Source organism: Bombus affinis, chromosome 10, assembly GCF_024516045.1.
Source record: "Bombus affinis isolate iyBomAffi1 chromosome 10, iyBomAffi1.2, whole genome shotgun sequence".
NCBI classification, from domain to species: Eukaryota; Metazoa; Arthropoda; class Insecta; order Hymenoptera; family Apidae; genus Bombus; species Bombus affinis.
In genome coordinates this window covers 11,355,079-11,381,039 of record NC_066353.1, presented here as the reverse complement: position 1 = coordinate 11,381,039, position 25,961 = coordinate 11,355,079, and the positions used below count along the sequence as shown (strand labels likewise).

At 33.8% G+C, this 25,961-nt stretch overlaps 5 protein-coding genes across 31 annotated transcripts; 3 read left to right on the top strand and 2 right to left on the bottom strand.

The window, feature by feature from the left end:
• The first annotated feature begins 123 nt into the window (after positions 1-123).
• On the top strand, positions 124-2,210 carry LOC126921317 (erlin-1-like). Of its 3 annotated transcripts, none has more exons than XM_050732813.1 (5): positions 124-233; positions 697-817; positions 913-1,102; positions 1,176-1,434; positions 1,505-2,210. In XM_050732813.1, exons 2-5 carry the CDS (start codon positions 710-712, stop codon positions 1,890-1,892), a joined length of 945 nt encoding a protein of 314 aa, XP_050588770.1. In that variant the 5' UTR covers positions 124-233; positions 697-709; the 3' UTR covers positions 1,893-2,210. The 3 variants fall into 3 exon arrangements, with proteins under 3 accessions (XP_050588770.1, XP_050588769.1, XP_050588771.1); XM_050732812.1 differs by lacking the exon at positions 124-233 and adding an exon at positions 240-425; XM_050732814.1 differs by lacking the exon at positions 124-233 and adding an exon at positions 429-497.
• A 312-nt stretch (positions 2,211-2,522) lies between these two features.
• LOC126921321 (ragulator complex protein LAMTOR3-A) lies at positions 2,523-4,222 on the top strand. The gene is made up of 3 exons (XM_050732819.1): positions 2,523-2,688; positions 2,912-3,139; positions 3,266-4,222. Exons 1-3 carry the CDS (start codon positions 2,680-2,682, stop codon positions 3,401-3,403), a joined length of 375 nt encoding a protein of 124 aa, XP_050588776.1. The 5' UTR covers positions 2,523-2,679; the 3' UTR covers positions 3,404-4,222.
• On the bottom strand, positions 3,724-7,059 carry LOC126921316 (glyoxylate reductase/hydroxypyruvate reductase-like). Of its 2 annotated transcripts, none has more exons than XM_050732810.1 (7): positions 7,027-7,059; positions 5,860-5,948; positions 5,539-5,666; positions 5,004-5,193; positions 4,639-4,802; positions 4,271-4,561; positions 3,724-4,084 (listed from the first exon to the last, which is right to left on the bottom strand). In XM_050732810.1, exons 1-7 carry the CDS (start codon positions 7,042-7,044, stop codon positions 3,969-3,971), a joined length of 996 nt encoding a protein of 331 aa, XP_050588767.1. In that variant the 5' UTR covers positions 7,045-7,059; the 3' UTR covers positions 3,724-3,968. The 2 variants fall into 2 exon arrangements, with proteins under 2 accessions (XP_050588767.1, XP_050588768.1); XM_050732811.1 differs by lacking the exon at positions 7,027-7,059 and adding an exon at positions 6,449-6,475.
• A 1,187-nt stretch (positions 7,060-8,246) lies between these two features.
• LOC126921241 (tudor and KH domain-containing protein homolog) lies at positions 8,247-24,341 on the top strand. Of its 3 annotated transcripts, none has more exons than XM_050732642.1 (8): positions 8,247-8,657; positions 8,733-9,141; positions 9,226-9,435; positions 9,510-9,673; positions 9,760-9,980; positions 20,058-20,238; positions 20,938-21,186; positions 22,198-24,341. In XM_050732642.1, the coding sequence occupies exons 1-8, from the start codon at positions 8,562-8,564 to the stop codon at positions 22,450-22,452; spliced, it is 1,785 nt and encodes a 594-aa protein (XP_050588599.1). In that variant the 5' UTR covers positions 8,247-8,561; the 3' UTR covers positions 22,453-24,341. The 3 variants fall into 3 exon arrangements, with proteins under 3 accessions (XP_050588599.1, XP_050588598.1, XP_050588600.1); XM_050732641.1 differs by having other exon boundaries at positions 8,251-8,657; positions 20,938-21,231; XM_050732643.1 differs by having other exon boundaries at positions 8,252-8,657; positions 8,714-9,141; positions 20,938-21,231.
• LOC126921252 (protein roadkill-like) lies at positions 10,034-20,023 on the bottom strand. Of its 22 annotated transcripts, XM_050732680.1 has the most exons (8): positions 17,536-17,836; positions 17,255-17,456; positions 16,812-17,127; positions 15,530-15,928; positions 11,747-12,045; positions 11,183-11,434; positions 10,581-10,728; positions 10,034-10,498 (listed from the first exon to the last, which is right to left on the bottom strand). In XM_050732680.1, exons 4-8 carry the CDS (start codon positions 15,714-15,716, stop codon positions 10,230-10,232), a joined length of 1,155 nt encoding a protein of 384 aa, XP_050588637.1. In that variant the 5' UTR covers positions 15,717-15,928; positions 16,812-17,127; positions 17,255-17,456; positions 17,536-17,836; the 3' UTR covers positions 10,034-10,229. The 22 variants fall into 22 exon arrangements, with proteins under 22 accessions (XP_050588637.1, XP_050588654.1, XP_050588653.1 ...); XM_050732697.1 differs by lacking the exons at positions 15,530-15,928; positions 17,255-17,456; positions 17,536-17,836 and adding an exon at positions 17,845-20,023 and having other exon boundaries at positions 11,747-11,949; positions 16,812-16,882; positions 17,077-17,127; XM_050732696.1 differs by lacking the exons at positions 17,255-17,456; positions 17,536-17,836 and adding an exon at positions 17,845-20,022 and having other exon boundaries at positions 11,747-11,949.
• Positions 24,342-25,961: the final 1,620 nt, after the last annotated feature.

Genomic DNA, 25,961 nt, shown 5'->3' with positions numbered 1-25,961 from the left:
ATAATGTTGCAGAATAAATTATACTATTCTTGTTTAAAACTGTATTAATATTTTTCAAATTATTTTTAATGACATTAAGAAGAATTTGAAACTATTAATCATTTCCTTATAAGAAATTATCCTCGTCCATTCAGATTGTTCTGGTTTAATGGTTATCGGTTTCCGTTTATCTTGAACGATATTAGAATGTGTGATATATATAGTATATATATATATGGAAATCACATCTAAATGTAATTTTAAAAAGTTAATTCATTATTTAATGTAATATATAACATGAGTTAAGCAAACGATTCAATTTATAACAAAATCTGATATATCAACTGAAACAACAAAATTGACTAAAACATAAAATATTCAACATTTATGCGTTGAAAACCTAAATTCACAAGTTTATTTACTTCCTAATATATTCACTATCGCAAGTAGGTAACATTCTAAAGGTTTACAAAGTTTTGTAATGTATATAAGTCACATATAACCTCAATGATAGAAGTGTAAATAAAACAAATTATTGCTATTTTACTGAATACAGTTTGTAATAAATATTATTCTTGTGTACAATACAAAATTAATAGCTTGTTATAATGAATAAATAAATATATATAGCGGATTATTAATTTCCTTAATTCACGATATATTTCTATTTTATATATAACGATAACGATATATAATCACGATATATTTCTATTTTAGCAACTAAAATAGCATGTTTGACCAGAGCATTATTGGAATATGTTTTTGTGTTTGCTTAGCAATAGTTTTCAACTTTTCTTTACATCGTATAGAAGAAGGTCATGTTGGTGTTTATTTTAGAGTAAGTAATTTATAAATATATTTCGATTAATTATTACTATAATTATAATTAATCAATATTATAAACATTATAAGCATTTTTGTTAAATGGTACAGGGTGGAGCATTATTGCCTCAAGTCAGCAACCCTGGGTTTCATATGATGATACCCTTATTAACAACATATCGCTCTGTTCAAGTTACACTACAGACAGATGAAGTAAAGAATGTTCCATGCGGAACAAGTGGAGGTGTAATGATTTATTTTGATCGTATAGAAGTTGTAAATATATTAGATGCAAGTAGTGGTAAGAATTTTATTACATTGAACTAGAAGTTACAAATTATTACAATATTGTATATTAATTCTTTTAATTATAGTTTATAACATGGTGAGAAACTTTACAGCAGATTATGATCAAACATTAATATTCAATAAGATTCACCATGAATTAAATCAATTTTGTTCTGTACACACATTGCACGAGGTGTATATAGACTTGTTTGATCAAATAGATGAAAATTTGAAAACTGCTTTACAAAAAGACTTAAATGACTTAGCACCTGGTTTAAGTATTCATGCAGTTAGAGTTACTAAACCAAAAATTCCAGAAACTATCAGAAAAAATTATGAGTTAATGTAAGTACCATAGATTTAAGTTCATGATAGATTCTAAAAAACTTGAATAATATTTTAATAACAATTACAGGGAAGCAGAGAAAACAAAACTTTTAATTTCAACACAGCATCAAAAAGTCGTCGAAAAGGATGCAGAGACCGATAGAAAGAAAGCTGTTATCGAAGCAGAAAAAGAGGCACAAGTAGCAAAAATACAGTATATTCAAAAAATTATGGAAAAAGAGTCACAACAACGAATAGCGGCTATTGAAGATGAAATGCATTTGGCAAGACAGAAAAGTCGTTCAGATGCTGAACATTATCAAACAAAAATGCAGGCTGAAGCAAATAAGCTTCTTCTTACCCGAGAATTTTTAGAACTAAAGAAATATGAAGCACTAGCACATAACACAAAAATATATTATGGTCAAGATATACCAAAAATGTTTATGTTGGATGTTACTCAAGTGTCAAATTAACTCTCTAGTACAAACTCATATGTGGATGTTAAAAAAAAAATAATTATAGAAATGAGTGTTTTTCTTTCTTCTAATACATTTTGAATGATGTAATGATTGTTTTATGTCTAATACATATGATGAGTTGTATTTTATAATAATTATAAAAGCGATAGTAATGATAGTACTCTGATGCAATGAAATATAATTTGCATGTAAATTTATACAATTCATCAATTTATATACTATAATAAATTATACATTATCACCGTTTCCTTTTTTACTAACTTTTATTAGGATAGACAAAATTTTCTAATAAAAATATTGTTACAAATTGCATTGATGTTGAGTTACTATATATTTAGTTTGTATCTAAAGTGTCCTGTAGTTGCTCTAAAATAAACAATACAATTTCATCTCAAACATTATAAATACGGAATGTAAAGTTAAAATAAGCAAAATTTTTTTAATTGGGCCATATTTTTAAATAAAACCAAATCATTAGTTTTAATTATAACCTATGATAATATTAATATATCTCTAGAATTACTAAATTATTAACTTATAGTTTTACAGTTTAATTTATATTTACAGTTTTTAACAACAAATATCTAACAACTATTTCAAATTTGAATTGCGTTCCAAGAACTTCTTTTAGCATGATAGTTTAAATGCGATGTGCGCGCATTCTACGTTTATCATATGACAACCTGTCAAAAGAAGCATTTGATAGTCCTAATATTTAAGATTTATTAGACTTAAATAAGTTTACAATTTACCGCGTAGCCTATCATAGTGAATATTAAAGATGACAGCAGTAAGTTTTTCGATTATATTTTATTATTTTATAAGATATAATGTAGTTTATGTTTTAAGGTTAGATATAGATAGTATCAAGTTAATTTAAAAATATTTACAAAATATTTATGAAAAGAATATATATTTTATGGATAGAAATGTCATAATTTACGAAAGTACATATAGTATCATAATATTGTTATTAATTATCATTTTTTATATCTTTGTTTTTGTTATCTCAGGAATTAAGAAAGTTTCTTTATGGACTTTTAAGTAGTGTGGAAGGACTTCATAGTATATTGATAACAGATAGGGATGGAGTACCTGTCATATCCGTAACTGATGATACGACACCTGAATTAGCTATGAGAGCAAGTTTCTTATCTACATTTGGCATGGCAACAGACCAAGGGAGCAAATTGGGTTTAGGGAAAAATAAAACAATTATATGCATGTATAGTAGTTATCAGGTAATAAAAAAAGTACATATTATTATTATTATTATTATAGAATATTATTATTTTTCATTAAATATAAGACTAACAAATATATATAAATTAATTTATTTTGTATTTAATTATTAATTTATTTTGTAGGTAGTTCAGATGAACAAATTACCTTTAGTAATAAGTTTTATTGCGAGTCATAATTGTAATACAGGCCATATCTTATCTTTGGAAACTAAAATTGATCCAATCCTAAGTAATTTAAAAAATGCAGTAGTGGAAGCCTGATGGTTACCTGTTGTGCATTACGGGTGATAAATACCAAAAGTTTGCACTTAAATTTGGTAAAAACTTGTAAAGAACAGATGTTCTATGATGTTTTAAATAATGGTGGAGATATTTTTCCCTAATTTATAAGAAACTGGAGGGTTACGTTCTTTCATAATTGTGTTTTCTTTGATTAGTTTCATATAACATTTTAAATATCTATCTAAAAAAAAAAGGGAGTATCTCCTAAACCTTTTATAAGACAGTGCAAGAAATAAAGAAGAAGTAGATACTACAAAATTTTATAATAAATAGGAAACTATCACAAGACATCAGAGGCATTTCAATATTTCCAAAATATATTTAATGAGCCATTCGGAAATTTTACATATATAGGTAATATAAATTTATGTAAAAAGACGTGATACTAAAATACATGTTATATATGTATATGTATATGTGTCAGTTAATATTCTTAAATACGCTAGGAATATATCATTGTATCATTATATTACTTCAAACAAATATATAGTCTTAAATTATGTAATAAAAGTTTATACTTCATACATGCAATAGAACATATTAGTTACAATTCATATATCAGTGGCTTACCCTCTAATCCATTGAGAATGTTTTGTGCTGCAGTAAGAGACATATCATTTCGTGTCTTCGTAGTAGCACTGCCCAAATGAGGTATGACCACTGCAGTACATTTTATATTTGTTAATGTATATATATACAACTTTGCTATATATTTCTACAATTAACTAATATGTACACATATTACATGAAAATATAGAATGGAATTTCTGTTAATAAAGATATTAAAAAAAGGATAAATATATTAATTCATTTAAACCTTGCATTTATATGATTAACGATATTTACCAGCATTGGGAAGTTTGAGAAGTTCGTGATCGGGAGGCAATGGTTCAGGATCCGTAACATCAAGACCCGCCGCAAAAATTGTGTTATTACGCAATGCTCTAATCAAGGCATCTGTCTTTACGATTTGCCCACGGGCAATGTTTACGAATACCGCGTTTCTTTTCATTTTACCGAAAGTATCATCGTTAAACAATCCTCTAGTTTCATTATTTAGGGGAACAGCGACAATTACGAAATCACTTTGTGCAAGAAGGTCGTCAAAAGACACATAATGCGCTCCAAGTTCATCCCCTATTTAAGATTGAAATACAGATAAATAATACTATCAAAAATGCATATTTCATTTTTATCTATGCATTTATAAATACCTGCTTTTTTACGAGAATGTCCGGTATAAACGAAACGATCTACATCGAATCCTTTCAGTCGTTTAACAATAGCTTGTCCAATATTGCCCAAACCAACAATGCCAACTGTTGATCCTCTTAAATCTTGACCAAGTAACCATTGCAAAGATCTTGTCACTTGTCCTCTAAATTTTTAAGAATTTTATACATGTGTATTAAAAGACACTTAACATTTTCTATGATTAAGATTAGTAAATCTATCCTTCTAAATTTTTGAATAAAATCCGAATAAAATTTGTATAACATTTCTTGGATAGATATATAATTTTAACTTGATTAATTATAATTTTCAAAAGCGATTAAATAAAAAGTTCGTGTCTAATTACTGTTCAAGTTTTAGACGTCCTTCATGAGTTCGTCTTGCTGCATTTAATGCCAAAAGTACTGCAATTTCTGCAACTGCAGCTGATAAAACCATAGGAGTATGACCGACTTTGATACCTCTTCTTTTAATTTCGGGAACATCCAAATGGTCATAGCCAGCTGACATTGTTGAGACGACCTTTAGAGACGATCCTATTTTTTGATATTTCTTTAAATTTCATTCATGAAAGACGTATACATTTACATTTTGTTGTTTATAATTTGAAATAGATATATATAGTAATACGTCAGAAAATGCAATACTCAATACAACGCCGTTACTTAAGCTGATTATTTCAACAAAAAAGAAAGTTAATAGACTTCTAATAAATTCTGAAATGCGGACTCAATTATTCATAATTATGGATAATGCTTATTCCATCAATTAAATTTTAAAAGTCTGAGTTGATTAGCGCCGTTACTGTTGGCTTATTTTAAAATTCCGCGAGAACATAAACCATCGTATAATCTAAAAGATTAATATGACTAAATATTTACCTGCATTATTAAGAAAATCGCTATTTATATTGATATGCCCAGTAACAAAGATAGCATCATGACCAGGAAGAACTTGCAATACATCTTCTCGATTAGGCATAGCCGTCTGAATGATTGTGACATCGCATCTAAACAAAAAAGTATTAAATTCCAAGTAACATATAAGTATGTACCATTAAAAATTCACAAATAATTGTGAATTGTTTCGATAATGTCCATTGTTCAAATAATTCCAGCATTACAAGTGTCTTCTTAATGTTTTCTTTTTTAAATCACTATAAATAACACTAGTAAATATTCTTTCTTAAAAAGTACACTTACTTTGTCCGTAAGAGATCTATGCCAGCTGTTGGTACATCGTTACTCGTGACCAATACACGTGGCTTCATTGTTCTTTTATGGCGTTCCATCTACAATAAAAATCACTTTGTAAACTAATAGTAAGCAGTAATATTCCGCGCCTTATATAACGCATTGATCTGATTTTATGCGCAAGCGCATACAATACGATCGAAAGATAAAAAACTAACATAAGAGGGACATGATATCTCCCTATTTTTATTTTTTTTTTTTTATTTTTTGCCATAAAATTGATACTGTCGAATGTACACATGTACTTCTCACATGGAAATATACAAAGGAAGGAAAACATATTATATACATATTAGAATTAAATAGAGGTTTGAATAGAATTATTTAACATTATGTGATAACAATTTAACATATATCTAACACACATAGCAAAGAGATAAAAATTTCAATTTCAAAATTATTTTGAGTATATACGTATGTATATGTGTACATGTATATATAGTATTAATTCAATACGTACGATTATATTTTCACAGTGTTAACACAAGTAAGAATAACGTAAATCCAAATGTGGCGCGTTTATTTACTGGAAACTTACTTCCTCTATCATATGCTTCCCTATTCACTACAGACGCCACTTTCTGCGAATGATAGACAAGTTAGCGCGTGTCTATCAATGTTGAAAGCCATTTTGTTTTCTAGCACGATTACACGTCAATAAAATGGTAATAAAATGTAAGATATAATAATCAATACGTTAAAATAGCATCGCAACTGCTTTGAAAATGTACAATTTAAGCAAGCGTCTTAAGTATAAGATATAGTATGTGCATATATTATTGTTCTTATATTTTCCATGTACATATATAGATTTTACATTAACAATACTAATTTTTAGTTACCAGAAATAATTTCCTGTCATAGTATACGAGAAATTTAAATAATAATTCCAATAAAACATATTAAGTAAAGTGTTGAATAATATATCGGACCTGATATACACTAGTTAAACATGTTAATGAGTACTTAATTACAAATACATATGTATATATATACATATTTAGTCATTTTGCTGTACTTGATAATTAACAGCGATTTTCACTTATCTATCAATCATTCATGAATTTTTAAAAAGACTGACTGAATAATTTCACAGATAATATTAAAATAATTTACCTGCTTTGTAAAGCACATAAATTATATATTTGTATCTGTTATTAATAAAGTAAGTCTCAATTCCTTTAGTGATTCCAAAGCGTGAGGTATCAGGGAAATATGAAGAAGCATGTCATGGATATATCTATGTATGTTATCCGTGGGAACGTATCGAGTATTATTCATATGTATGCGTGCTACTCTTACTGTGTAACTGTTCTATCTATAACTAGGTACAGCTAAGCTATAGAACATATATTTAGCAATGTACAATAACTTACTAAAGAAAATTTTATATTTTTTATGTGTTTTTAAATATCAACTTCTTATTTATATAATAATATAGTAAACAGAAACATGAATAACTTTCAAACATCAACCACGATATCCTGTTATCCATTTGTATATCCTGTAGTCCATTCGTAAACCACTTAATTCCTCAATATTAGCTATATACATCGATCGAATGTGAAACTTTTGAAAAGCCCATTAATAATTTAGTAATTTTCTTAAATCAATTATTATGGATAAATAAATATTGCTATAGTATTTTATTGTTTAATAAAATAAAGATTGTATATATGTATGTGTATATATAGTGTATGATTTCATATCCCAAAAGTTATTTACTAATACCTCGTTAACATGGATAAGGGGGTGTCCTGAATTAAAATGTTCTAAAACTGCGTTTTCTTTTATATTTTTATTTTTTTTCTATTTTTCTTTTCTACTTTTATTTTATTTCTTTTTCTTTTATTTCTTTTCTACTTTTCTTTTCTTTTCTTTTCTTTTCTATTTTTTTTAGAAGGGAAAAAAAGAAATGAAGTTATTGAATTTTGAGGTATGGTTTTATATATATTTAATGAATACAAAAAAATTTTTTTTAAAGTAAAAAAAAAATTATAGCAGATTTCTAAACATATTTCATGGGCGTCTTGTCGTTGCAGTCTTCAATCGGTGGGAAACATCCCGCCGTATATCCACGCATTTATTGCTAGTGTAAGCGATACATTTAAATCAACCGTCATGATCTAATTTTGGTGACGACATCATGATCTCTTTTGTACTGGTACCAATATAACAAAGAAGATTTATAAATTTTATAAATATTTATACTTATGCATATTTTTGAAATATTCCTAAATATTTTTCGTCTGTAATGAATACAGTAGACAGCTGTATAAAATAAGGAGATTATATAAAAATTTGTATGTACTTTTTTAAACAAATGAGTAATTCCTCAAAACACATTTTATTTTTCACTGTTGGTAATAATACAGTTTTAAAAATACGATTTTCGATTCGAGTCTAAAATCCCATCGATAGTTACTTAGTGGGTGAAATAAATCGATAGAAACTCATCCAAAACCACTCTAATGCGTGTTGTGCTTCACTTCGTAACTCACGCCATGATACTTTCTCATTTGTAAGGTACGAGGTTATGAAATCTTACATTCATAGCAACTCTAAAGCACGTCCCAAATTTAAATCCAAATTTATTTTTGCGGAGATAAAAAGTACGAAATAAATAACAGTTTTAAACATTCAAGTATAAAATGAGGTGGATGGCCCGTTATTTTACACCACCAATTTTACTTGGTTTATCTTTAACAAGCGTTAGTATTGCTGTACTATATGTATTGTACAAAAAGGTAAGTTTAAAATGATTACAAGATTATACATTGTTTAATTTATACTTTATTTTAAGCGCTTCTTTGATTACATAGGACGAAGAAGATATTAAATCCAGAAAAAGTCAAGTTGAGATTTCAAAACGATATACAATAGAATGTAAAGTACCCAGACAATTTGTACCTGCTGTTATTGGAAGGGGTGGTTCAATGATAAAAGATATACAAAATAAAACAGGAACTCAGCTTTACTTTAAAGAGGATAACATTGAATGTCCCGAACGTGTTTGCATCATAAAAGGAAGTTATGAATCTGTATATCTAGCTGAAAATATGATAAAGTCTATAATTCATAACCAGCCTATAATTGAATCACATGTATTGACTGTTCCTCAAAAAACATGTGCGAGAATAATAGGAAGAACTGGTGATGTTATATATCGTATGCAAATAGACTCTGGTGCGAAAATCATTACTGAAAATGTCTTTATTTCTACTGAGCCATGTATGTTTACTTTGTATAAATTTATATTGTCATGCTTCGTCTTTGGTTCTGTCTCAAATTTTGACAATTACTAATATTTTATAGATCTTGAGAAAAAAATTACTATAAAAGGAACATCTAAACAAATTAATAAAGCTTTAGAATTAATTCAAGAGAAAATTTCTGAAGAAGAAAAAGAACGTACAAAGTTACAGGCTTCTTCTGCTGCAAGACGGCCTAGAGGAAAATCATGTCCTCGTAACACCATTACCACATATGAACAGGGTCAAAGTACGGAATCTTTAACATTACCAGGTACATGAAATATAAATAATATTCTCACTTGTGATATTATGAACATTTTATATATTTTATATTTTTGTTTCTAGTATCTGATGGTTTCATAGAAGTATATGTATCTGCAGTGGAAACTCCCAGTCAGTTTTGGGTTCAAATTGTTGGTCCTGGAATTACTGCACTAGATAAATTAGTAGCTGACATGAATGCTTACTACAGTAATGAAGAAAATTATCAACTGCATAAGTTGAAAAATGTAAATATATGATTGGATAATTTAATATCCAATAGTATGAAGAAATATTCAAAAGATTTCTTTACATTACTATTCTATCTTTTCAGGTAAAAATTGGCCAATTGGTAGCAGCAAAATTCGGTTTTAATAAACAATGGTACAGAGCTGAAGTTATTTCCCTACCTGGAAGTAATCAATGTGAAGTCTTTTACTTAGATTATGGAGATCATGAAATAATCCACCCCAGTTGCATAGTGGAACTTCGAACCGATTTTCTCAGTTTAAGATTGCAAGCGATCGAGTGTTCAATGGCCAATATTAAACCACCGTAAGTTAATTTCTAATTAAATTAATTTAGTTAAATATAAAAATATACTAAAATTTATAAAAACGTTCTTTATTAAAGTTATTTGTTGGAATTATATATTTTCAACAGTATTTTATAAGTAATCAAACTTTCTATAGAATTTATATCATATCTTGATTTATCCTTTTGAAAACTATAAAACCATTGACTGACATTTATAACATTTCACAATTAATTATTAAATTGCTTATACATGAAGAAAGGGAGACTTCAATTGCTTAATTCACTATCATCTATGTTACTTGATCTTGAACTGCTAATACCAGCTTCACAAACTTCATTAAATAATTCTGGGTTTGTTTGTTCCATCATTTTCCATGCTAAACTTTTGTTGAGCATCGTTATATTTTTCTCGCAATATGCCAAACTCGCTCTTTTAAGCGCATCACAGCCAAACTCGTCTGCAACCAAAAGTCTGCTAGCTACATTTTCTGGAGTTATCGTTTCGATAAGATTTCTTTCGCAGAGTTCTTTTAACCCTAAAAAAGATTATTACCAACAGCTTTATTAATTGAAATCACATTTCTAATAAAAATTCCACGGTACTGGAGCATGTAATACCTTGTAGGCAAAAGCGTTCAGCCAAAGATAAAAGTTCCTGAGCGAAAATATCCAAATTATCAACGTGATCGCTATAAATGTATCGTAACAATTCTTCTGTCACTTCTTTGCTAAGATCCAGTAAATTCAGAGCATACACATAATGATTCTAAAATATTTTTATATAAAATATTATTAAAGAATTAGAGTATTTAATAACGAAGGACGCTGAGTGCTCACCCATGAAAGTAAACTCAATTAAAAATTATTTCTACTATATGATTATGTCACGCAAAAAGTTATACATATATTTTTATAATTAATTGTAGTATGTTAGTTAGCAGAAAACAATAAAAAAAGATCAAAATAATAATTTATTAATTACAACAAATACATTAAACTTCTACAAAATTATATTAATTTTACGCAAGCACATAATAAAAGAAATTTCATTTTAAACGTCAAATTCTTGCAATAAGGTGAATATTAATGTTCTAATGTTAACGTTAAGGCTTTAATAAATACGATATCAGAATATGGATTTGTTATATCGTTTATGGACTTCAGAATAAATTAATTCGAACATTCTGTAACATTGGCACAGAATAACTTCTGACACGTACATTGGAACTTTCGTTTCCTTTGTCGATTATATCTTCTTCTAATTCTCTCATGTCCGATATCTTATCTTCTGCGGTATCCGATTTCGAGCTTTTCCTGTTATTCAATTCTCTTATGGGCGAAATCATTTCAGCGAGAACGTTGCTACGAGCAGCCAATATGTTGCTGTGAACTGGAATTTCCATTTTATTCAAACCCCCGCAAGTCAACTTGGTGTCTGCGCCATACGAATGCTTTAATAATCTTGCCATATCCTGGAACATATTAATTCATTGCCTAATTTATATAATTGCCATTTTATTCCTTATATTTTTTCTGATCAATTCTATGTTATGCAGTTGTATTAAACTACTGGAATGTTTTAATATTTAAATTATCCATTTATATTTAAAAAAATATCATTTATTTTATTTGAAAGGATTTATTCCCTTTTCAATCTCGCTTTATATTAACGTAACTTGAAAAATAGTTCTTTTCTCGTGAACCGATAAAATTCTCCGTAGAATGAGTTTCAAACTCTGTTTAAATGGGTTTCTATTATATGTACTGATTGTGAGAGTACTTGCCTGCGACAAGTGGTGTTTCTCGCTTTCGTAATGGATTATCTGTATCTTAACCATTAACATCACCTCGCCGTTCTTCTTTAAATGCCTGTCGGCGATGGACAAGTCCCTGTATCCCAAGGAAATGATGTCCGTGTATGATTTCAGCTCAAGTATTGTCCTGCTAACGTGACAGTACTCCCAGTGTTTAACGTCAGCATTGAAAACTGCAAATTGAAATCGTATCTTCGCTTGTTCCGCTTCATCTACGGTGCAGTTCAACATGTTCAGGCACAATACCATCGGGTTTATCATTCGTTTGCCTGTTATCAAACAGTGGATCATCCATTTCTTGTAATAAAGTCGATATCAATGATTGTTTCGAATGGAAAAAAGAAACGAAGGAAAATGGGAAGATGAACTGAATTCTGAGAAATGCCGCGATAAAGCTGAAAAACGGTCTGCGTCTCTCTCTCTCTCTCTCCGAATCAAATATAACAAGTTCCATTACAAAGAAAATAAAAATCGGAAACTCTCGCCTATGTTAAAATGAGAATTTGAAAGAATAAATAGCAAAGTTACAATGTATCTCAAGTTAGGCTATAAAAGCTTCTCTAGTTAAATCACATCGTGTCTCAAGTTAAATCATTCCAAGTCTTGATTTGGTTTATCCATAAAATAATATTTCAAGTGTAAGTGTAGCGTTATACTGTGGGAAAGATGATTCAGATTAGTAATGATCGAAACGATAGACTTATAGTTGGGATAACGTTCTTCTTACCATCAGGATTCTTCCAGAATCTGATGGACAAATTCCACGTGCTGCGAATATCGTTCACATTGATGTCGAACGACGGGCTATCGATTAACTTTTTCTTTAAAATAATCTTTTTGTAATTTGGAACGGGCCACGTGTATTTAAACACGACGTCCGAGATAGCTGGCACCAGCAACTCCATATTATCGTATTTTTATGTAAACGAAAGAGCCTAGGGTAATCAAGTGGCGATTAATCATTCACATATACGTAAAAAGGCTTCACTTATCTGAATTTATCACAACCTACGTAGCCGGATTATTCATATCACAGAAGTTGGTTCGTTTCACCTGCTACCTATAACCTTTTGCTTAAACAATGGGATATATTCAGATAAGCGAATTCAATTAAGTTCAGTTAATCGAGCAATATATGGAGTTCTATTGTACATTGAACGAAGAAGCTATTATTAAGATATATATAGTAAAAAATATCGAATGAAAGAAGAATCGAATAACGAAATGCGAGTCTTGTATCTTTTAATTTTGTAAGATGTTTGAAAAGTCTCTGAAAAAGCTTTTCAAACTCTTTCAAGAAAATTCGTATTTTTATCGTATCTCGCACTCGTCTCAGCTGTATTCGTTTCGTGCTTTGTTTTCTCTCGCATCTGTCTGTTTATCTATATCGTTGAAAGTTATTTTGCTAATCATTTACAAAGCGGTCGAGCTGGCTGATTTTAATAACCTTAAAACGCGTTGTCAAGGTTGGAATTCTAAACAATCTTTCCCTATAGACGTAACTGCCGTACACGGCTTTAGTTTTCGAGTTACAAAGCAATTTACGTGTTTAATAGTACATGCGGATATTTAACAATTTATTTTAGAGACTTTCGTTATGTAAACAATCCTACAACCATGGCAGATATATTTGTCGTATTTTCGAGCAATCGAAGACCAGAATAAAGTGCGATGTTACATGTATCGATTGATTCATCGAAAATTATTTGACGCTACATCGAGTATATTGTTCCAGCCTAATCTATGACCCATCGATTTTTCTTTTCTATTTACACGATATTACAAATTCTCTCTTTCTTTCTCTCTCTCGTTTTTTCTCTTTCTCATCGATGGGTTAAGTTTAGGTTAGGTTGTATAGAAACGCGGCTACATATGAAAGAACACAGCGTAATCATCAGATCGTGAATGTTCACGCATCTATGGAAAATTTAAATGTGCAGAAACTCACAAAATATGCGTAGTACACGAAAAAATACGTGAAATACTGAAGGTATAGTAGATATTATAGTATACGGTAGCAATTCTCTATCTAGATTCTATTTACTCAATTACATTTATAGAAATATGAAATCGCATAAATATCCGCGGTCCACTAATCATAACCTAAATTTAATCGCAGTTTTCTGCGAATGCTTCGGAACTAAGTCGAACTGTGATCACGTGTATAGAGAGAAATTGTCGAGAATGTTGATCTTGATAATACGTTTCAAGGTCATTGAAAACGGTCAAGCCATTCGTTCCGTAAATAATTAATTACCGTAATCTCGTGGCGCACAGCCACAATAAAGCTTCGCGCTAAAGTGCGCAAAACACTTTACCGATTGTTGGTCCCGTACAGCGGAAAACTTTGCGATAGAAATCGCAAGATCAACGTGAAACGCACGTGTGCATAACTTTGGCGGGCCGCCAGTTTTTGATCTTAATTTATCTTTCATTTAAAGAGTTGCTTGGCGGTTATTCGCTCGTCGTTTACTCTTTTGTTTGGACGTTTTATCGAAATCCGCGTTTTATTCCAGAAGGAAACACGTGTTCAGAGAACGATCGAACGCGAAAAAACAAACGGATCGTATTTTAACGCATCCTCGTCGAACGAAATTCGATGCAACTTACAACGACTAGTAACCTGAGCGCAATGTTGTTTCGATACACTATAAAGTGGAAGAATAAGATAATCAATCACATTCACGCTAAAGATCATATTCAGCGAAACGGGTAATTTTATAGCTATCTCGCCTGTAAGTTTCTACCCGATGCAACAAAACATTGTTACGTAACAGATGTTTTTGCAACTCTGTTGTCTACAAGATATATTTTTATAATTTCTTATCGCAAGTCGTGACAAGTAAAAATATTTGCGTATCGTTGTCCACAGGCAAACATAAGAAATAAAAGAGCAAAACATAAGAAAACAAGTGAAACAACTCTTGCAATTTTGGAATTCATATGTTTATATTATTCTGTTATTAGAAAAGCTTTCGTTCAACTTAACTGCATTACATTGGAATATCAGTGGCAACGAGGGCCGAGAGTTTAATCAATCTTTTAGAACGGAGTTTCGTCCGTAACTAGCCTAAATAAATCGAAGATGGTTAACTGCTCTGTGCCGTTTAGCGTTAAAGTGACTAAAGGAGAAATTTAATAGCAGTTATCGGAACGGCAATCGTACAAATGGAATCAATGAAGATTCAAACCGATGCAATTTCAATTGCTACGGCAATCGACTGGATATCAATTGTAAAACTTCGTATTTGCTCGTGCTCTTTTTGTACCGATGTTACCGCAACTTTAATCGAGAACGAGCAGAGAACTATCAACGCATCCGTTTCAATTTGTTTCAACTACCAAGTAAAGTCACGAAATAACGATTAAATATTTTTAATCGAATGGAGAAAGACAGAGGCGAAGACGAAGAGAATGATGAAACCGTAATTTTCTCGAGTTTTGAAACGACGGATAGAACATTTTAAGATAGCTGTTGCAACTTCTTCGAAAGCTTTGAAAAGCTTCTACACAAAATGTGTCGCAAAAAGCAACCGATGACGAGTATACTCGCCAAGCACAGAGTATGTGTAGCTATTAAGATATAGAATAAAGCCGCAACTGTTTTATTTTTGAACTTTATTACTGACAGGGCTCGTCGTAACACAAAATACTGCCATTTCTTCGTGACGAGTATACTCGTCGAAAGACATATGGGAATGTTTCTCATTAAAACAAAGATGTAACGATTCGAAAGATTTTGGGGAATCGAACCTGATAGGAGAACGACGAGACGAGTAGAACGGAAATAGAAAGCGTTAAAGCGTTTCAAAGTGGTCTGCGGCTTTCTGGCAACCAGGCACTCGTCGACCGGATTTGCCCTCGAAAGCCGTCGTGTCGCGTGTAACCGAAGACTGTCGGCACCGCGGTAATTCCAACTCGAAAACCATCGTGTGTGCATTACTTCGAGGTTGTGCCGGTGATTAGCTGTTTCTCGGCACGCGATACGAGCCCCGGTATTCGGTCAGATTGATTAAATTCACATTCGATTGCTACCCCGCAGCGGAATCTATTCCCATTCTGATCGTTCGGGGCATTGCGAAGATGCTCCGATTTTTCCTTCCATTTCACGTGCACACGGCCATTGTCCACTTACGAGTGCGCTACGAATATCTATGAAAATTCATATTTTTATGAATACAATGGAAAAGAAGAAAGAGAAGAAGTAGAATCTAGATAGAGAATTGTTCTGTCTGCAATTGGGTAAGGTGCCCAAATTTCGTCCTCCGATAGCTTTTTTACCATTTATCCAGAACTAAATTAATTTTTTAAGCTGAAAAGATCTGCACAATTACGTCGAAATATTAGTAACGAAGATCTGTAATTTCGTAAAAATTCGCACAAACAGAGTAAAAAATGTATATGTAAAGGCACGCGTTTTTCAGTCGTTAAGAAACGTGTTCCTAATTTCATCCCCTTGCTTTCAATGAGAAAATGTCTATATCATTTGCATTACGTCTCACTATAAAACTACATGCACAATATATGAGACAAACCGCGGATCTATACAAAATTAAATGTGCACAGCTGATGGAGCACGCGGTGCATCTAACCCGCTTTTTTATCGTCGCATCACTCGACCACACTGTGACAAATTCCTTTCCAAAAAACACGTTCCTAACCGACCAAATCTAATCCCTATAGGGGACCAAAATTAGGCGCAAAGCCACTGTTTAATATAAACGACAGGTTCTAATCGATAAGCGACAGGAGGAGATCGCCACTTCGGAGTATGAAAATAGAAGCAATATACTACAGGTCGCTAAAAATAAACAGTTGAATTACACGTATCTGCTTAAGATGTTGAATTATGACTTCAAATATCAAGAAACAATGTAGCGCGCTATTGGCGAAGAGACAAGGCGTCACAGAACGTTCTACATACGACGAATTTTTTCGTTTTTAAATTCCAATTGCCGCTTACAGGCTGCAGCACTCGATAACGAAATTTGGGCCCTTTACTATTACGACAAGTACTATATTTTGAATGGCTTACGTATTTTTGCGCATCCTGTCCATTTCCTCCATTTCTGCGCATCTTCCAATAGATGGATAAACTGCCGCGATCTATTTACGAGGATTACTTTGAATATATCGTTGCAGTCGGATTTATTGTATTTTTAGAGTATATTATCTTCTATAGTTTTATCGATTTTATTAATTTTAGAACTTTGAAAGGAACGATCGAATTGCGTCAATGTAGCCGCTATCATTCTCTAAAATTACCGGCTTGAAAGGAGTTCCGCGAACTTTCGTCATACCTCGAACGCGTCCAGAAAAATTCTCGGCAATGAGAGACGCGATGAGACCACCTGGTAATTTAAGACTGAATTAACAAATGGGGTAATCGCGTTAAACGATGTTTAATTGAAGACAACAACGACTTGGGAGATTATATTTGTGTTACAAACGAGGAGGTCGCTTAAAAAGATTAATTACCTGTCTTAGCTTATATTTCTAAACGATAAACTCGTGATCTCTAGTTGATATACATTCGCACGAAGCAACTGTACAAACATGCTTCTTATAGTAATAAAATATTATTAAGTAATAAGACGCGTTTTCTTATATTTTATCATTTTCGCGATATTTATTATATTTATATTATTGTATTTTAATATCTCTCGCGATCATCGCTACACTGCGGATATTTATGGGGATTAGTACAATTTTATGAATATCATAAATATTATTTATACTTTATACTTTTAGTATTTTACGTATTTCAGTATTATCTGCATTATGTGCATTCTGCACGCTTAAATTTTCTACCGTCTAATTATCGTTTAATATTAATAATAATAATAATTTTGTCGATCGAAAAGGATATTTCCGAACGATATTTCGTTTCGTAAGATCGGCTTTAAACTGCGCTTGAAAAAAAGGAAATCGAAGCCTGCGACGACCGATGGAAATTCGAGGGAGTAACATTTTCTCGTCCAACGTTCAAACCTTGTACCACTTGACACTGTTGCACGCGCTTGAAAAGCCCACGGCCGCGCACGAGAGCAAAATAAATGCGTACTTACGTAAATATAACGCACGCGTCTATTATCACGTTCATTAATGCATAGAGCGTAAAGTGCATGGAGCTAGCAAGAGCCTTTCGTGCCAGCGCGAAATCGCGAGTTCACTTTTCCACTTTCCACTCGACGTCTCGTACGCGTTCACTTTGTTCTTATATTACTTTGAATATTTATTTGTCCGTTGGATGAGATCAGTAAAAAACGAAAGGAGAGGCATAGATTATTTCAAAGTTCACCAATGTCTTCCCATCTTTGGATCCCTCTCCCTTTTACTATCTATCAATTTTTCCAATTTTTTAAATAAACAGAATATCAAAAAATTTCGTAACTTTTTCAATCGCCACTGTCGTGGTATCGCGTTCGATCACCGGTCGTTCTGGCTGCAGGGAAATAAAAATGATCGGTTTGCTTGCACACTTCCCTCCTCTTCTCTCTTTCTTTTTTCTCCCCCTTTTTCTTTTTACTTTGTGCGAGGATATCGTTCTGCACGATGATCGTGAAACGACTGAGAGATCCTCTGACCATTGCCGAGGGTCTACGTTCGTCGTCCACTTCATCTTCTCGCACGTGTACAGCGTACACTTGTATCGTACCGTTTATAAATGGAACAAGACGTCCTGAAAGTGCTTCAGCCTCGTTAAATGGGGTTGTTCCACGCACACCTTCTTTGTTTCGTGCGATGATAGCTCTATCAACCCTCGAATTCCAACTGAATTCTGCCTATGAAACAGGGTTAATGGTAATTGCATAAAGAATCGCTGTTACGTAAAAGTTGCGGGCAATTGGGGCGAGAACGAAACCAGGGTATATGGTACGTTGCAAGGGAAAATATAACGAGAGAGCGTATGATTGATCGTTCATTTTCATCCTTTAATTATTTCGCGATTCAAACGTTCCCGAGAAACGAAAAAGAAGAAACAGGTGTTCGTCTTGATGGGATTGGCACGATGGTTTTGCGATCAGGAAAAGAATTCTAAAAAATTATTTTTCCAGCTATATTTAGTATACGGATGGTGCGCGGTTAAAATGTTCGTTTTAAGGAATTTTCTCGTACGCGTTCCTTAGCACCGGATACGCTAGTTGTACGAAATTGAGGTGTACAAGGAAAAAGTGATGTTCGTTTTTTTAGAGTTTCCTCAGTTATATATCGCTTAAAATTATCAAGTAAAAATAGGAAATGACGCAGAATAAAATGAAGGATAAAGTGAGGTTTTATTTCCATACACGAGGAAATACGAAGACGTTACACGATGAAAATAGATCTTCGTTTTTTGAGAAACTTGACGTTCCCCTTTTTCTTCTCCTCGACCATTGATACTCGTATGCCCATAAAATTAATAAAAACGAATGCAGGATACAGATTTGATCATCCGCAGGTCGCGAGATTTCATTGAAACGTTCGGAGATCCGGAGATTCCAGTTCGACGATTTCTACGTTATAAATCGTGGAACTGCGAATCGCAGGGATTTAGCTTCAAGATAGTAAAGCGCTGACTTTTATATTTAGGAAGCTGTGAATAGAATACACGCTTTGTTTAAATTACACGCTGACTGAAATTGTAATTTTAATCAATGGAACGTGATTCGAAGGCTCGCTATCGACGTATCCTGTACAGATGCTACATAAATCAGTATTGTCGACATTGTCAGCGACACGCATTCTAACATAAATATTTGCACGCTGTTTGTACTCGCTCTGGCTGCCCCGTGTAATCGCGGTAACTAGCACAAAATTAGCGCAAGCAAAATTGTACGTAGTACGAACAGTATGAAAAGAATGGCATTTACATCGTGTAAAGGATAGAAAATTGTTTAAAAAGTCTACGTCTCTTGTGAAAAATTATTTAACGAGACAGAAACATTAAACGTTTGAAAACGAACGAGCATGCTGCTGGCATACGATTCTCTTCTTGCTGGCAATTTATCAACATATTTGTTACGTTACGCTTCGTGTAACGTCGCACTTATTGGACCCGCAATCGCCAATACTCTGTTGGGAAATTAAGGATCAAGCAATGAGAATATTTCATTTTAACTGCAACTTGATTTGCAGTTAATTCTTTTTTTTTTTTTTTTTACTGGCAACTAAATAAAATTTTTCCCCGTTACACGGGTCATGATACGTATTTTGTTAATAATTATTTACTTTTACTATTTGAATGTAATATTTATAAGATATTCTTTAATTATTTGACGTTCCTTTTTGTGTGATGCAGGGGAACTGAATGGTCCAATGACGAATGTGACTTCTTCGCGGAGATCACGTTTTTAGCCGAGTGGAAAGTACTTTACGCCAAAGTTAAAGGTTTCAAAGAGAGAACCGTCGACTATGGAAGATCTCATCGCGAAGGTTCACCGATTCCTTCCGTCGAGCTTTACAATAAATATGAGAACGAGGTATTTTAACGAGGATCTGTTCGATGAAACAATTACAAAATTATTTGAATATGTACAGTATAGTAGTGTCCATTCGAACGTTTACCAATCGACCGATTATTTCATTTTTATTTTCATTCGGTCAGAGACTACCGCTTATTAAAATCCGAAAATCCGAAACTGCTATTTTTACCATCTACAAAGTCGTCTACGTTTCAATTATTTTATATCTACTATACGTGTATACTTTATACTATACATGGTGCTGTCGAATAACATGTACAAGCGAGTACGAGGTGATTCCTCAGGAAGAAAAATAGGAACAAAATATGGAATAACATTTTTTCATGTAAGATTTGGTTTAGGAGAAAATCGAGTTTGAAAATTTATCGAGTATATTTGAACGTGTTCCGGACTAGACGGGAGTACATAATCGACAGGAGGTTGTTCTACGTGTGAAAGTAAGTGGAAAGCGCGGAACACAGTTTTTCTCAAGACCATCCGCTTCCGAAAAAAGAAATTCAAAGAGAAACTTTTATTCCATGTTTCGTTCATATTTTTTCGTAAGGAATCACCTTGTACCCGCTTGGACATGTTATTCGGTCGCACCCTGTATATATTATCACTAACGATCGTACTATTTCGTATTGTATATTTCTATAGTAATTTTCGTCGCTGTTATTTATTGCCATGGAATTGTACATTTTTTCACATGCGCAGGAAATTAACATCGGCCACGAGATGATAAAGGAAGGTTACGCCGAAGAAGAAACTGTACCATCAGCTGCTTCTTCGACGTTGTCGCTATTCTCACGCCACAACGACACCGGGGATCTTTCGACTCCGCCGCTGACGAAGCGAGCTTTGAGTCCTGAAACGCCGATAAACACTTCACGTAAATTTGATTCGGCCATCGACTCGTCAAACACATCAACCTCAGATGTCGGCACGCCCACTGATGTATCTGATGTACTGAGATCTGAAGTTAAAGAAATTCACTTAATTACGCCGCATGTAAATATATTGGAATTTTGCTTTGGACTTGCCGTAAATTCAACTCTAATTTTAATCTACGTTCATAATATTAATTCGAAACTAAAGAAGGTTTAATATCGCTTTGAGGTGGTTGCTGGTGAAGGTGCCCACAAGAAATACTCTTGATGTTCAACAAAAAAGCTTATTAAGCTATTAACAATCAACAGTCAACAATTAACGATTAACTATCAAGAGTTAATAATCACGTCTCTTTAATTGTGTTTGCTTCGCTTTCGCACTTCGCACCTCGGGGCAGAATGAATCTTTGGTTCGAAACCAAAGGGTTTCTTTTCTTTGTTGTCCATCGATATCCCCACTACGCACGCGTTTATTAGATGTCCGCGAATATTCGACGAAAAGACCGTAGGGATATCGATGGTACGTTAAGCATGTCGGCCTTACGCTTTGAAGGTATAGCGCTTTGTGTCGCGAAGCCGTTGGAAAGTTCCGTGGTCGAGTGTCGCCGCAGCTTCTTGCACGAAGCTCGAGACAAGGAAATTCAAAGGCGAGAGAAGCCACGTAATTCATCGTTAACGAAATTATCAATTCCTATTTTCGTGGATACGGACGAAAAATCGAAAGTGGAACTTAGTTGCGTCGTCTAAATGCGAATCGAGGAATACTTTATCTCTTACAGCTCTCTTTGCATACCGATAAATTTTGTAAATTCGTTCACGTTCGAAGATCTCTTATAAATACACGAACACGTGCACGGTCTACCGATCGAAAGCAGAAAATTATAAGAAACGTAGGAAAGATTTTTGTAACAAAATCTACGACGCCGGAAATCGTCGAGATCGGGATTGAGCGTAGAAAGCGCGCGGACGCCGATCTTTTTCTCTTCTTCTGCGGCGCGTAGCTGGCAAAACACGCTCGGCTGCGGTTAACCATTCAATCGTCGAATACATCGCGATCATTAACCGCGTCTGTATCGATTTCTTTCAGAAACCACGCGATTGGGCCGGGGAAATCGATCCGGTGACATCGAAGAAGGACAAGACGAATCGCTTCATCGAAAACGAGAAGGAAGTTCAACGGAACGACGGCCGTACTTCTCGCCCTCCAAACGGCACTTACATCCCGTTGGAGTGCCCCCAAAAACAGGAACGTCCATGGCAAGTCTCGAAATTCTCGCGAGTCGCTCCGGCTGGTTTCGAGAGTGATATGTCTGATGACTCGGACGTGATGGAGCTGGGGTAAATCGAAAGAACCGGCCGTACATTTTTTCCTTTTTTCTATCGAGATACGCTTTCATTTATTTCGTGTAATTTTGTAGAAGTTAGAAATGCGGCGGTTTGAACAATCGCAACGAATCCTCGATAGAAAAAAGAAAATAAGAATAGAGTAGAATACGTAGGAATGATTTGATCTTTACCTGTGGCCATGCGCTTTCTTTTTCAAATTTCATTCTCTTGGCAATGCCTTTTATACGGTATGAATTTTTATCTTGTTGCGATATATTTTTCCAATACCTCGGCGATTTTAATAGAGAATACTACTGAAATGAGTTATCAAGTAGAGTATAAAACAGGGTTTTATATATATGTATTCAATGCAACAGAATCGAGTTGAAGACGAAACCTGAGAAACGCTTTTAAAGTAGTTAGAAGGCCAGGCTTTTTTCAAAATGTAATTATAGATTTCGTTGTTAGTTTTAATTATTCCTTTTCCATCTTTTTCTAATTACTTCTTTATTCTCTAATTTGTCTAGTTTCAAAAATTTGTAAACTTACTTGTTCAGTTATTTACTCACTTGCTCATTTACTTGCTTATTTACATACCTGCTTGCCTGCTTACTTACTTTAAGCTATCTTTTCCGCCAAACTGATCATTTGCAAATGATTAAAAGTACAAAGGGTCGTTTATCAGGTTATTTAATTTGCAAATGATTCTCTCTCTATTTTAATGGAAGCATTTTAAATTTATTTTATTTCTTACGCGGATTGGTGAATTTTGTCTATATCTTATGTTTATAGATATTGTTACGCAGTACCATGATTAGTATCATGTAATCAAAACTAGAAATACTTCCATATATTTTAGAGAGGAAGGTACAGGATAAAAGAAGAACCGTAAGGGCCTGAAAGCCACAGAAATTAGACACATTTTAGAGATAATTGTTACTCTCATCACAAAATAAACTCGAAGAAAACTGTTCCTTACTCTTCTTCCGAGTAGTCAGTTGTGCTTGGCCGTTCTCTTCAGATTGTGCGTTGTTTCCTTCGGGACACATACGCTGTTTGAAGTATGCTCAAGATTAACAAACCGCGTGCCTTAAACTTCTGCTTCATACATAATTACCACCATTGAAATATGAACATAGCATGTAACATATAGTTGCAACAGTTGCAAGTATTAGAAGGTGTATAAAGATCGAAGAAAGCTACATAGGTCGTTCTATTTTTGTAATATGACTAACTGATTAATTAAGTTCGTTTTTGTAGATTGGTGGGAAATAAATGGATTAAGCCGACACGATCATCGGGACTAGGATTATTTTTCTTCTTATCCTATATGCCTTTTTTATTTCGATGTCTTGGTTATCACAAGATTTGTAGAATCCTTGAAACTACGTAAAGATGATAGTGCCATATTGTTCTTCGTGGCTTCCCATTCTCCTAAGCGCGGTACATCATGAAGCAAATCCACGATTGTATACAAATACGCATTTGTAATTTATGCGATTTATTTCCCACCAAAATGATAGCGATTCAGGATGATACGATTCGTTACCTAACGAGGTAAACGACCGATTCCATTGTACCTATTATATTAAGCCCATCGTTACATCCTAGATTTACCTGTTTCTTCCCCAAAGACTTATTTAAGAAAACCCCGAGAAAAAGAACGAAGAAAAGAAACAAAGAACCGATTCATTGTCTCGAACCCTTCCGATAGACACGTTCTGCGATTTAACGATGTCAATAAATCTGAAAGCTGCGCGAAAGTTGCCCGATTTTTGCTCGATGATCGAGCATAAATCAGAAAACAACGTCAGTTTACGAAATTGGTCGAAGTATTTGAAATTGTACTCGAGTAAGCAAACTGCAAAATATCATTGGATAAATAAAATCTTCGCTCTCTGAAAATTATCTCGTTTGTTCCATAGCCCTTTAACGGAACCCCCGAGCCCTTCTCGCCTCCCTCAGCCGCCCAATCGCGGAACAACGTCAGAATTTATCGAAATTAAGTTTGAGATTGTAGACCGGTAGACGACGAATGAAACGATCGTTCTAAGAGTTCTGTTCAACCGTTCGGTGTCCTTTAACGGAACCCTAAATCGTCGTTTCCTTTCACTTTATCCATCTCGTCGCTGCTTTCTCGGATTACGGCGTCGTGATGCAAGACCGGCGAGTTTTCGGAGCTTCTTGTCTACGGATAAAAGTCGGAACCGAGCGGACGACCGCAAAAAAGAGGAGACAAAGTCCTCGGCGAACAGCAACGCCGGCACCAGCAACAGAAGGAGAAAAAGGAAGAGGAAAGGACGATATCGGAAGTTGCTGCAGTGGAACAGTGAGTAGAGAACTTACTCATCCGGCACAGACTATCAAACCGCATCTACTTTTACGGAGTTTGAGTACAGTTGTTCGGCTAGAAATCCGATTCGCTCAGAGATTCCAACGATTTTTCCGATCAATAGCCGCGAACGAGCTCGTTTTTAGACGATGACGGAGCTTAAATCAGCGGATAAATCTCGAGTTCGATTTTACAAACCAATGTCGTTCCGATTGTTTCTTAATTTCTAATTCAATTTATCTCGTCGTTTTATTTTACTTGTGCTTGCACACCGCAAAATGAATTCCGTGGAATCTTAAATTTTATTTGCATCAGACTCAACGTCGAGGGGCTAAATGCTCAGACGATTTATCAAGCAAACGAAAGTTAATTTTGCCGATCGTTCTCCATCCAAGTGTAACGTTGTGAAGTATCTCAAGCTTGAACAAAACGCGACAAAATTCCCATCTACGATTTTTAATTTTAGGTATCTTAAAACCTCCTACGAATCTCTTCCGTTTACCAAAAAGAGACGAAACGTAAAAATTCGTAATTACGCGGCGTTACTTCGATAAATCGATCGCGTTGTTGTCTCGCGACTGGTTTCTCTAGGGATCGGAAGAACCAGCGATAAACGAGCAATCGATACGTCGATGTTACGATCCATCGTTCAACCGTTTCGATGTAATCGTTCGTCGTAGCTAATTACTGCTTGAACGCCGCAAGCGATACCGAATAATACCAGCCTGCGGTTCCAACGAAACGATTAAACTCGTTGAATTTGATTTCTAATGGAACTCGATTCACGACTTCCTAAACGAACGGCGAAAGGAAGAAAAATGGCGAAGAGGTTAAAAATAGTCGGCAGTCAATTTTCGCTTTACGTTGGTCGGGGACGCGATAGTTGGGCTGGAGTACGGTAAATAACTGGTAAAGAAGTGCCGCGAGTAATTGCTGTCGCCTGGAAGCCGGTCGGTGGTCGGTGATCGGGAAAAACGAGAAAGCTGCGGCCAAGCGAAACTGTATAAAACGTGGCTAATCCGATCTTCCGTCATCAGTGCGACGAATATCGAAACCGGAGCCGCCACGACCAGTAAATCCAACGATGAATCATTTGGTAAATTTCTATTATCTCTTTCCGTTTCTATCGCTAATCGTTCGAAGTTGATCGTTTCTTGGCTTTTCGATAGCTTGCTCTTCGATTTTTAAATCGC

Coding starts and splice junctions, on each gene's coding strand:
- LOC126921317 (XM_050732813.1), top strand. CDS start 710: ATGTTTGACCAGAGCATTATTGGAATATGTTTTTGTGTTTGCTTAGCA. Junction 818..912: donor ATGTTGGTGTTTATTTTAGA/GTAAGTAATTTA, acceptor TAAATGGTACAG/GGTGGAGCATTATTGCCTCA. Junction 1,103..1,175: donor TATATTAGATGCAAGTAGTG/GTAAGAATTTTA, acceptor TTTTAATTATAG/TTTATAACATGGTGAGAAAC.
- LOC126921321 (XM_050732819.1), top strand. Junction 3,140..3,265: donor GCATGTATAGTAGTTATCAG/GTAATAAAAAAA, acceptor TTTATTTTGTAG/GTAGTTCAGATGAACAAATT.
- LOC126921241 (XM_050732641.1), top strand. CDS start 8,562: ATGAGGTGGATGGCCCGTTATTTTACACCACCAATTTTACTTGGTTTA. Junction 9,674..9,759: donor AACTGCATAAGTTGAAAAAT/GTAAATATATGA, acceptor CTATCTTTTCAG/GTAAAAATTGGCCAATTGGT. Junction 20,239..20,937: donor ACAATAAATATGAGAACGAG/GTATTTTAACGA, acceptor TCACATGCGCAG/GAAATTAACATCGGCCACGA.
- LOC126921316 (XM_050732810.1), bottom strand. Junction 5,667..5,859: donor ATAGATCTCTTACGGACAAA/GTAAGTGTACTT, acceptor TTTTTTGTTTAG/ATGCGATGTCACAATCATTC. Junction 5,194..5,538: donor CGATTTTCTTAATAATGCAG/GTAAATATTTAG, acceptor ATCAAAAAATAG/GATCGTCTCTAAAGGTCGTC.
- LOC126921252 (XM_050732677.1), bottom strand. CDS start 15,716: ATGCACACACGATGGTTTTCGAGTTGGAATTACCGCGGTGCCGACAGT. Junction 11,435..11,746: donor AGAAACACCACTTGTCGCAG/GCAAGTACTCTC, acceptor AATATGTTCCAG/GATATGGCAAGATTATTAAA. Junction 10,499..10,580: donor TGAACGCTTTTGCCTACAAG/GTATTACATGCT, acceptor AATCTTTTTTAG/GGTTAAAAGAACTCTGCGAA.